Source organism: Lutjanus erythropterus, chromosome 16 (assembly GCF_056507025.1).
Source record: "Lutjanus erythropterus isolate fLutEry1 chromosome 16, fLutEry1.hap2, whole genome shotgun sequence".
NCBI classification, from domain to species: domain Eukaryota; kingdom Metazoa; phylum Chordata; class Actinopteri; order Lutjaniformes; family Lutjanidae; genus Lutjanus; species Lutjanus erythropterus.
The window spans coordinates 35,710,965-35,723,680 of record NC_139332.1 but is presented as its reverse complement, the minus strand read 5'-3'; the positions used below and the strand labels follow the sequence as shown (position 1 = coordinate 35,723,680).

Below are 12,716 nucleotides of genomic sequence, written 5' to 3'. Positions count from 1 at the left end.
GCACAAGATAGCACCTGGCATGTTTGGCTGAAACACACACACATCTTCACAATCACAGACCACTTTTCATTCATGTTAAACAGCCGTGCGCACGTGTCTCTAAAGATAAACTCACTTATAAAAAAGAAGAAATTATTATCTATCTATCTAAACAGACCTGCAAAGTGCGCACGGGCCGGGTTCACAGCTGTATTTATCAGATGAGTCAGCATGACAGCTGGAGCAGCTGTTTGTGTCTGCGTGTTTATTGGGATCCAGAAAAACAAGGATTAATCAATTATGATCGATAACATACAAAATGTACAAGACACTGTATTTGACTGCATCAGTCCGGCCCAACCCGAAGAGAAAACGTTATGTGTGCTTCTGTCAGAGCTGGTTGGATACATCCATGCATAATTTTGCGCACTTCAAACTTCAGAAACTCTCTCTGATTGTTTCATAGCTGGTCAGAGGAGCGAGGATGGGAGGAGGATATGAGGATTACGTGAGAGAGGAGAAGAAGGAGGAGCACGGACCGCTGCATAACTGTTCCTCCACCCGGCTCAAGTGGGCCACCATCCCTCTCCCCGGCTCCTCAGCCAGCAGAGCTACATAATAATGATGATAACAATTATAAAATACAACACAATTTCAAGGTGCTTCAGGTTAAAACATAACCAGTTACATATCTGCTTGACATTTGCGGTTCATTTATTGTATTGGTTTCACTCCATGAAACAGGAGATCTGTCTCCTCTTTTCTCTTTGTTTCCTCCTGGTAAATCCGCCGTCATGCTCCCTCCTCTTGGTGCACCTGCCTCTTAAAGGTGATGAGAGCTGACTTTCTGATTGGTTTATTGCATGTTCGGCCTAAACTCGCCTGTGAATTAATGAGGGCACTTGGGTACACCTGATAGGTGCATCCTGCTTTGCGCTGGTAGCGCAAAGGGCGGAGCAGAGCAAAATATCACTGGTGCCCCTGTGGATTTAGACACACCTTGAATAAATTAAATCCACTGCACCTCACACTTTCTCTTTGCGCTTTAGATCAGCATAAGATACGGCCCTAAGTATTACGAGTATATGGATAGACAATGTAGAAGTGGATTGTGCTCCAGGAGCTGTTTGATAACACCAAATAATTGGGTCATTTTTGGAACCCACTGTAGCTGCCGTGAATCCAAACTAATTACTGCTGTCATCTACTGTGAAGGAGCAATCTCCAAACTTCTCAAAGCTTCTTTTCACGCCTACAGGGCACGCGTATTTAATATTCGAGTATGAGGATTCCACAAAGACATAAATTGTAGAGCTGGTTGCCTTCCTACCTATTTTGTTGTACCCTGAGAGTATCTAGGTGACCTGCAGAGACGAGCACAACACCGGCAGACAAACAAGCAGCCAAATCTTTAGACTGACAGCCATGCAGGCAGGCAGGCAGCTGTTAAAAGTCTGATCAGCAGCAAGGCAGCAGCCCAAGAACAGGCCTGTGAGGCTATAGCTGTGGTATTCAGCAAGTGTGGGCAAGGAGCAGACTGTCAGCTATGAGCACAGAAAAGCAGACGGAGAGAGGTGAAGCTGTAAGAAAGGAGACAGAAAGAGGTGGAAGGAAAGTGCAAAAATGGTGCTGAGACAGGACTGAAAGTGAAAATTAAGAGAGATACAAAGAGAAGGGAGAGAAATAGAAGGAAAAATTGGGACAGCTGATAGTCTTATCATGATAACCAACATTTATATGCACCTTTGAGGGGAGCGTGTAAAATTGAATGTAATACTTTAATTGAAAAAAGTTCCATACTTTCAGCAAATATGGTCTACAATTTATATTCTCATCATCTCCAGAAAGCACATGTATCTGCACAGTATCTATTACAGCAGACAGGATAAGGAGAAAGAAGACAGATAAATGATCTATTCTTCTTCTACAGTGGAGAAAAACAGATAAATAACAGTAAGTATTTTTTTGTTTTCATATCCTGATAGGGATAGGGAGGGTTGTTTTCAATATTAGATGTTATTAAATAAGACTGGTGCAGAATTCATACTTCAGGTATCAACAAAAGAAAACAACAGGGATGAGAAAAATATCTCTTATATCTTATATCTGACTATTTAAGTTGTAAAATTATTGTATACATATATGTAATAAAGTTTTATTAGGGGAGAAAAGAAAGGTAAGACTGGCAGAATGAAAAATAAAGCAAAGTAGTGTCAAAGACCAAAGATCGAAGATGAGAAATGAGGAAGAGTGATGGAGAATAAAATCTGGTCAAACACAGGTAGCACTCAAGAGAGGAAAGCAGAAAGTTGATGAAAAAAGAAAGGGGTGTGTGTGTGTGTGTGTGTGTGTGTGTGTGTGTGTGTGTGTGTGTGTGTGTGTGTGTGTGTGTGTGGGGTAGGGGGGGTCAATATGACAAGCAAAGAATGAGGTGGTGGGGTGAGTATAAAAAGGAAAAAAAAAAAAGCAAAGCTTTTTATCAGGCTCCGTTTTATTTGGCTCCTCTCTCCTCCATCTGTCCCCTGCCTGCAGCAAGTTAGAGCAGTTTGGACAAATGGCAGGTGTATTGCGCGCGCACACACACACACACACACACACACACACACACACATAATTAACCCATTAATTATGCAAAGTGAATGCATGTGGATGAAGTACATTCTACTCATGCACATTAAGTCAAAGGATTAATTATATGACTCACCTGACAGGCACACAGACTTTCACACACAGACACAAACACACACCCTGTATGTTTTGTACATACATACATTATCTTCTATGTTGGTGTCAAACAGCATTCTGCAGCTTGATATAACAAAATAAACAGCATTTTATCAGCTGTAAAAGAAGCCAAGTCAACAGTATCTTATATCACTGTGACCACAAGCAGATTTTAAAAAAAAAATCACAAAATCAAAAGCATCAAAAGATCCACATGTAGCAACCATCAGATCAGAGAGATCAGAAAGGTGAACGTGTTGAACTGAGAATACAGACAACAGTTTAGAGTTTAAATAGTCACATCACTAAAAAATCTACAAACTGCACGATCAAACTGGCTAATGAATGAGACAGTACCAAACCAAAAAGAAGAAAGACTTCAGTAAGATGTAAAGATGAGAATAATAACACAACTGAAATCTGATCAGAGATAAAGGCTGGGCGGTATAGCTTCAAAATAACATCTTGAATATGATGCACTGATGTAGATTAAACTACCCAACAGTATATTAATTAGTTAAACATCTACAACAGTAAAATACAACACACATAATAATGTAGCAGTAACATTAATCCAAAAACAGATATAATAGTAAAACACTGACAGCAACCATTTTACAGCTCATTGTGTAATGCTACATTTACTTTTGACACATTCAGTAAATGCTGCTTTAATACTTACACACCTTTATCCTTTATCTAGAACACAGAACTTTTACTTGTACGGGAGAATCTGACATGAGGAATAAAGTAATGGACTTGAAATACACACCAACTGCACCTGTGTGTTACTGGCCGAGCCTTCCCCTTTAAGGAAGGTGGGCTTGTGGGTAACCTATGTGATGGAGGTCTAGAGGGAATTGATGTGAGCTAACTAGTTAGCTGCCATGAGTGGAGAGATTAAAGACAGTTAAAATAGCTGAAAATCGGACGTCCTCCAGATGCATTTCAAAGCTAGAAGCGATGGATATTTTTCTCGTGTTTTTTCCCACCACAGCAAAAAAAATAAAATAAAATCATAATTACTTGCAGCTGCTAAGTAGATTATTTAGCTTTTCTCACAAAGTGTACAGGAAGTACAGGAAAACATTGTAGTAAAGTTAGATAAACAAGATCATCAGCTATGTCACACATTAATCAATACTCGGATATAACAAATATAGTCAATATATTGCTCAGCTCTGTTTACATTGACGCTAAATTAAGTGATCTGATAAATGGGCATTTTCATGACCCAAAGCATTTAATCAGAATTTAACTTTGACACGCCCACAGTGGTTTGACCCACTGTGAATCCTCTAATGTGCCAGAATAGAAGACAGAGATGACATCTAACATTACTGTAAGTAGCTATTTTACTGAGGAGCCTTTAAGTGAATTTCTCTGAGTGAATTTAAGTTCTCTCTGATAAGCAGTTACGCAGCGTCTAGAGCAATTATTATTCAAGGTAGAAATCAGAGGAAATGGGTCTATAATGTGCTGCTATTGACAGTGTCGGAAATAACCAAGTGTGCCGACTTGGTCCAGACGACGGAGCTTCCATGTCATTATCATACAACCCACATAAATACAGGCACAATTCATAACCCTCAGTGTCATTACACCAGCGCTGTGAGCCAGATTAGAAGGTCCCTCAGATCAGGCCAGTCTCCTCTGATTGAGGTGGTTACATGAGGCATTTTTATTCTGATAAAGTTATTACTGAGATAATTAGAGGACCATCAGGGCCTGTGCAAACACAGCTAGTGGCTCCAAACTAAAACCTTATGAATTTCAAGGTTAAATACTTTTCACTTGTAACACAGTGCAGCGCTATTTGAAAATTTGCCCATGTTTTCAGACAGACCTTTAATTATTTCTCCAGCTCACAAGTGGTGTCAACAATCCCACTTACAGCTGTTAAAATCAAACACTTTTAATAATTTCTGCTAATCATCGTCTGGGTGAAACCTTGAATTGTGGAGTGCTTCACTTCCACTCCAAGTAAGAAACAGAGCATCAGCATTATCTTTAGCATGTGTATCTAATTAACTTTGAAGAAATATGAAGACAAATACCTGCATAGTCCTTCTCATTAGTGTTTGTGTTAATGTGTGCAAGTTGGGAACAACAGGCTGCACTAATTAATACAAACACCAGCTAATGGACTGTTTATTCTGACAGCTGACTACTACTGACAAACTATTAACTGATGCAGTTGAGATAATTTGTTTAATAATGTAATTTGGAAAGTAAAAATATATTTGCTGGTCTCAGCTTTGAGAATGTATTGCATTTGTCTGTTTCATATTCATGTAAATTGGAGACACTTTAGTTATTTGATTGTTATTCAGGAAACAAAAATGTTCTCATACATCATTCTGGGCTCTTCATTTAAACTGGACGTTCTCCCTCTTTTCCTTTCTCCCTTCTTTCTTTACTCCCTCTGAATGTTTTGAACATTTCCTGACATTTTGGCCAAATGGCGACTCTCACTGCCAGGCCATGCGACATGACACACCACGGGATCTTTGACAAACATCACCAACTGTTACTATGTTGGTCCCAGTCAGACCTCGCTCTCACTCTTCCACTAATGGCCTGCCTCCTCCAGTGACAGGCTCTACTGCTGGACTCCTTTATATTTATAGGCAACTCTGGTAAAATGGAGGAGATGGCCTGAGAAAGAGAGTGACTGGAGGCAAGAGGGAGGCAAAAAACAGGAAGGTGAGAGAACAAACAAACACACAGGGAGGTGATTTTCACACTAGAGTTAACACTGACTTCTGACTGCATCATATAACAGGGTCTACATGTTGGAACTTCTATGAATGACAATAAATATTAGTTATTATATCATTTTATGGATGTCATGTTTTTAAGCCAAATGATCATCAATGCTTTAGTTAAAACAAATAATTATCAATCAATGTACTTTTGTACAAATGTACTTTTTTCTTCAAATGCAGAATAACAATAACTAGATCAAAGTTACTGCCACTCTGATGTGTAAGATTTGTGTTCACATTACTGTTTGCTTACATCTGCATAAAACAGGCCTATATTTTCATTTAGAATTAAGGAGTAAATGCAGATTTTTAATGTAGATGTCAAAACCTTCAATTATACACATGAACACAACTTCTAAAATTAAAATTTACTGAGTTGGATGTTAGTGTTGATAGTTTATTTCAAATGGTGAGAGTGCTGTCTTTAGAAAATTTATATTACCACAATGTGGTAATAAACCTTTGTAAAAATATAGTTATTAGACTGACACGTCTGACACAAAGTGACAGACACAGAGAGAAGAAAGAGAAGAAGACTGGAGAAGAGTAGCAATCTTGCAACACCCAGGCAGCAGTAATGAGTCAAAAAAAGGACTTTTGTGGAAGTCGTAGCTGTAATTATCTCAGCGTTTTGGATCAGATCCTTTTTGGACTCGCTCTTCGCCTCCACCCTCCTTCCTCCTTCCCTCTGGTCTGACATCGCTCCCTCTGCTTTCACTCGTCTTGCGCAGCAAGTGCAAACACAGCCGGTGAAGTCTAGCACCCATCTTAAAACATCTGTCAAGCCATAAATGTTCTCACAGAGAAATGGCTGACAACAGATCTGTCACTTTTGCAGAAGCATCACTGGAACATCTTGAACATCAGTAAAGTGTTGATGCACCAAAGAAGCTGTTTCCATTCTGTACATATGATTAAGATTAAGATTGGATGTTTAATAAAGACTTTTTTCCAATTAACTTTTTAGAGGGGTTTAATCCCAGCTATTGAATTTGAAAACTTTTTTTTTTCCAAGACTGCTGCAAACAAGCATAGATGCCACACCATTTACTGGATTCCCACTAACATCCATCAAATTATCAGGTTCTATTTAATTGCCAAGCACATGGTACCTGAGAGCTTAGTAAGGCTACGTATGTGATCTAGTAGTAGTGACCATATCACGGTTTTGAAAAACCATAGCAGTATTTGATTGGTTAGACGTCACAAGTAATAAATTAACACAGCCCCAACTAACACTGGAGGCTGTGTCACAGACAGATAAGAGACAGATCTGCTCCGGTGAGCCAGCGGAGCTGTGTGAGCAGGGAAGGCAGTGGCATCACCAAATAAAAACATCACAATCTTTCTATGTGGGCAACAGTTTCTATGATGATGACAAGCATGCCCAGCTTCCCACTCAATGCTCGAAGTCACAGCCTACAGAAGTGTTGTCGATGGAGGCGAAAAGTGACAGTTTTTATGAGTCGCTCTTCCTTTTTTCCCCTCATGCTTCAGGGAAACACAGCACACATCAGTCTCGTCTATTCACTGCATCTTTGCATCAAGATTTACGGAAACAGCAGAAAAAACAAGTTATTTTAATCCAAACCATGATTCCCATGTCTTTTCCATCCATCCATCTTCAACCTCTTATCCAAAATCGAGTTGTGGAGGTAACAGACATCCCGTTCCCCAGCTACATTAGCCAGCTCTGACTGGGGGATCCAACATTCATAAATATCCCGCAATTGTCAGAGGGAACGTAAATACAAATCGACCATGTGTAGAGCGAGTTAACATTTTCTGACTGTGGAACTCAGCCACCACCACCACAGCTCCACAGCACCCAGACAGCAGATTTAACAAGTTGAACTGAGCATTAATCTACATATAACATCTAAAGAGTCAGAGACTGGATGAAAACCTGAATAATGCACGACATTTGGTTCTGTGGCATCTCTTTGTGTTGAGCTTTTTTTTAAAAAAAATGTCATGAAGTAAATATCTTGAAGTGTCCAGTCTCATTCTTGCACCATGAGACAACAAAAGCACATCTTTAATCTTCTTTCATTTGTTGTTGCAACCCCTTCACTTCCCCAATAAGAGCAGTAAGGTTTCATCTAATCTCAAGTCTGATACTACCACACTCCAATACTGCATTATATAGCTCAGATGCCACACAAGAAAATCAGTAATTGCATGAAACCTCAGACAGGATTAAAATGACCCTGGGACATCAGTGTTGACTTAACATACTGTAGGCTAAGTAATTTAAAGTAGAAGCAGAGAAAATTTCTGACGGTTTTGTAAAGTTTCTGCTGTCCGGAGGAAAAAAAAAAAAATCACCAATCACCAAACCTCTCCTGGAAAGGTCTGGTGCTGCTGAGAGAAGAATAAAATCCCCATTTAGAGGATTCAGGCTGTAATTACATGGGAAGTGCTGAGGTGATGGAGTGAAATAAGATTTGCAGTGAGGAGAAAGCTCAAGTTCTGTTAAAAATGTTGAGAATTTTTTTCTCTCTTTCTCATTCTGTACCACAGACCAAAACAGAAACTGAAGTGGACAATTTCATCAAAAGGAAATCTAACCACGCTGCAAATGTGACTTCAGACAGATAAAGACATAATAAACGGGATTAGGCCGATTAGATTTAGATACCAAAGAAAAAGATTTTAACTACTAACTATATTTTCCATCGTGACGATTTTCAGGGCAGACACTGTAATTTGGGTTTGAGACGGCGGCTAACCGTCTGCCAGAAGTCTCATCTGTACCATCATTAACACTATTCCTCCATTTCAAGGCTTCAAAACACAACACCACTCACACAAAGGGACACATCACGCTTTCAAAAGCTGCAAAGGAACATGGCACAACATCAGGTTTCTGTCAACAAAACACGGTGAGGTAAACATCTTGCTCTTACGCTGCAGGATCTTTTCAACAAAATGTTTATTGAGTTCTTTTTGGTTTTGAAGGAGACAGAAACACAAAAGAAAATATGATCATGGCTGCTATTCAAAAGTGTTTCCAATAATTTGTCCAAAACTGTGTGCATTCATTGAGGAACAAAACACAGGAAAGGCTTTTCAATAAATCAGCCCACCAATTCAAACACACCATTTGAAATCCTACCTTTTGTAAAGCTTTGAGGAATTTCATCTAAACCACAACTGTAACACATTTAATTGTGCAGCCCAATGCTACTGTGGCTTACGATTAGAAAGAAAGGCACACTGTGGAGAGAAGTTGGCTTACCTCGTTGTGTCCTATGTTTTCCTTGTGGTATCTGATTGCGCACCTCAGCATGGGTGTTTACAATCACTTTCAAAATTATAATAGGCCTGTTTACCACGCTCGTCCCTCAACTCATTTCCTGATTGTTGCAGGCTCTTGCTTTAACTCCGTTTTTCGCACCATTTCATTTCCTTTCCTTCAATTTTCTCGGGAATGAAGCTCAATTATAATCGCTGCATAAGGGCAGGAATATTACATTCACAGACCTTCTTCCTTCTTCAAATGTGTGAGACGGGTAATAATAAAGCATCATTAAATGGCTTTGTTTCCAAAAAAGACAGGTGATTTACAGGGTTGATCAAATTCGTTCCGCGTCAACAATGAATGCAGCCATTTGTGGCAAATCTTGGAGGCCTCCTCAGCTTCCACCTGTTTTTGTTGTGCCATTGTTCTTTTGTTCTCAGTCACAGTATCAGTATGAAAAGGGTCAGGGTATTAAAAATGATGGCTTCATGTGTCAGAGTTGAAGCAATCCTTTTAAAACATTTTCTTCACAAAAAAAGGTGTCTGCACTCTGGAGAACAGCGCTCCAAACAGAGAAGTTGGCAGCACTGTCTTCTTCGATTTGTAAAAAACTTGTTCTTGGTTACAGGACACTTTTCTTTCTTTCCCTTTTGACATTATTCTTGAAGAATGACAGGTTGTCTTCCTGTCATGGCAATTCAAAAAATTCTTCCTTTGCTCTTGTTACACAGAAGGGGTCTTGAATCCACACGGCCAGAGACTCACAACAGACAGTGGCGTCGATCTTTTCTGTTTCAGTGTTCCTGTTCACCTGGTTTGCCTCCTGTTTCCCTGTCATGGATCTTACCTTCTGAGATCTCATTGTTCTCCTCTGTGACACGGCTGTCTCCTGTCCTCTGGGACTGAACCATCTCAACATCCGATCGCTGAGCTGTGGATAAAACACACAATGCAAGAATCTACATTAAGGAATTGAAAGGAGAAGAAAACAGAAGTAACTTGGCAATGATATTAATTTAGGGCTACAACTGACAATTACTTTGATTATCAATCTGCCAATTATTTTCATGAATTAATCAATTACCAAAATAGGTCGTCATTAATTTTCTTTCAGTTGAATACTTGGTTAATCAACTAATCATTGCAGCTCTGTAGCAATCGATTTCAATTAATGAATCAACCAAGAGAAGAAAACATAACACACCAAAGACATGCATGAAGTTATAAGTATTTAGATGGAGGCAAAAAAACAAAACAGAATCTTGCTAAAATCACAATAATACAATGGACCAGTAAAGATACCTTAAACCTGAATAACAAATTAGAAAATCTGAGCTGATTTAAGCTTTTATGTAAGAAAGAAGCCAAGTGGCAGCAAATGAAACATCAAACCCTAACTTACTTTGATCGATTAGGCACAGAGTGATGAAGGTCTGATGAGCCTGAGGATCTCAGTGAATCTACACTGATGGTTTCTGTTTTAAGTCGGCTTATTATTCTATTTTGGTACCTTACTATTTGTTTGATATAATCAATCAATCACTTTGATCAGAGAGAATCTTGAAGAAAAATACTTTTCAATTGTTGAACCCTTGTTGTAGGAGACATTCATTTGCTGACTGATCAATCCAAAACTGAGGTTTTGCTAGAAATTAAAAATCAGCCACTTAATACTGTCCCCCACCAAAGTGGCACAGGTGACGTTATGATTCTAAAAACTCAAGTCAAGTCAAGGTGGGCCTGAAACCAGTCCCACCTTGACTTGAGGCCAACCCTGAGTTTCTTGGTATCCAATGCTTCACAAACAGCAACAGTGACTGTAGTTGTTTAAATGCCAAACATCACCCACATTTAGATCTAGAGCGCTGCTTGCTGTACAGTGTTTTTTATTCAGTGCTGCAACAACAACAGAATATTTGTCAGTATAGGAGGATCATGCAAGGTGAGGACACTGTAATATTTTTCTTTATTTCTGAAGAGCAGCATGATATTCTTAATGCTGAGTCAAAGGGCTTTTCCACCCTGACATGAAGAAATGTCAGGAGGAAACAACACACCTGTGGATTTCTGTATTAAACATTCTGTTGAAAAGGTCTATGTGTAGTACCTCTTTTTTTCCTGAAGCAGAGGATGACAAGTAAATATCAGCAGGTTGCTGAATGTCAATGACTGAAACAAAGTAAACAACTCACTTGGCATATTTTTGCATTCACAACCACAGCTTGAGCTGAGGCGTGCTGTTCTTGTTGCTGTTTGTGGTGTTGTTGTTGTTGGAATTCGATTCTGCTTTGCTCAACTTGTCTTGCACTGCATCATCAACAAAACACAGCTTAAACAACATGAGCCAAATAAACAGCAGAGGTGTCACTGAACAACGGAGGTGAACATTAAGGCAGAACCTGCACACACAGAGATCTATCTTCTGCTTGGTGCAGAGTGGTGCAAAGCGCTGCTGTCATTGCTATTTTCTGACCAACGCTACTGTCATTTTCTCACCCAGCACCCACGTGGTGTACTTGCACCTATCTGTGCAGACATGGGTGTGCTGGCCTCAAAATAAGGCGTGGTTACGTGCATTACTCAAGCATTATAATCTTAAAGTAGCAGAAAACAGTTGTGCCATTGACAAACAAAAATGTAGTCCTAAGTTTCAGTATTTTCCTGCTATTTAAAGGATGAAAAATTCAGATGTTAAGATACACCTACATAGGAAGCCTGCAATCATTTGTTGTAGTTTTTATCAAGTCTAAGACACGTCTCCTGAGGAATCCCAGCCCATTCTTCTTTGCTGAAGCTCTCAAACTCCTCCAGATTTGATGGTCTTCTGGCATGGACCTTGGTCTTCAGTTCACCCCATAGATTTTCAATGGGATTAAAGTCAGGACTTTGTGCAGGCCAGTCAGTAACGTTCACTCTGGAGGTAGTTCTTCACAAGGAGTGACATATATTTTGAGTCGTTGTTGGAAGACAAAACGACGACCCAGACCAAGTTTTGCTGCTGACTGCTTGAGATTTTCTTTCAAAATCTACACATACCCTTCTTTCTTCATGATTTCTTCCACCTTAACAAGATTTCCAGTCCCAGATGCACTGAAGCATCCCCACAGCATAATACTCCCACCCCTGTGTTTCACTGTGGGGACGGTGTTCTTTGGGTTATACGCCTCTCCCTTCTCCAAACATAAGCAACGTCTCTGTGGCCAAAGAGCTCTAGTTTTGTCTCATCTGACCAAAGCACACGCTTCCAGTATGCATAATCGTTCTCCAGGTTGTCCTTCGCATACTTCATTCTGGCTTGAAGGTGTCTCTTCTGCAGAAGTGGAGTTTTTCTTGATCTGCAACCTCTCAGTCCATTCCTGTGCAGGGCCCTAGTGATTGTCTTCTCTGAGACTACAATTCCCGACTTGACTAAGCCATTCAGAACCTGTGACTCTCTTTAAATTTCTTGATGATACTTCTCACTTCAGTTCTCGACACTGTGATAACTTTGTACATCCTTCTACTGCTTTATGAGCATCAACAATTTTTTTTCTCAAGTCTAAACTGATTTCTTTTGTTTGTGGTATGATGCTTTCTCAAGTGACAGCTCAAATAAAAAAATAATTTTGTCCTCAACTGTAAGCAGGGCCTTGAGTACTTACACTTACACAGTACTAAGGTTGTCAAAAGTATTGAGGAATCGATATTTTTTCAATACCACATCAATCAATCAAGACCTTAGTTCAGCTCAGTCTTTATTGTCCCGTTTGAAACAGCAGAATCAGACATTGCTCTGTGACCTTTTCTTAACCAGCAATGTGTGAAGGTTGTTCATTAAAAAAAAAAAAGTGTGCCTTAGGCTTTTTTTGTGATATTGCAGTATTAAGTATTTAAGCTATTTCTATAAAATTCTGGTATCATCACAACTCTATTTAGTATTATTAATAAACTTACTGTTGCTCTCTTCAAACTTTCAAGTCTATTGCTCTTGTGGCCACACCCCAATCAGTGATGTCACAGCA

At 39.5% G+C, this 12,716-nt stretch overlaps 1 protein-coding gene across 2 annotated transcripts in view; it reads right to left on the bottom strand.

Moving 5' to 3' along the window:
* col14a1b (collagen, type XIV, alpha 1b) overlaps positions 1 to 12,716 on the bottom strand; it is a 197,349-nt gene that overhangs the window by 165,228 nt on the left and 19,405 nt on the right. For both annotated transcript variants that reach the window (XM_084738506.1, XM_084738507.1), the window contains exon 4: positions 9,563 to 9,646. In XM_084738506.1, coding sequence (XP_084594632.1) covers positions 9,563 to 9,646 — 84 coding nt within the window. The remainder of the gene's footprint in view (positions 1 to 9,562; positions 9,647 to 12,716) is intronic.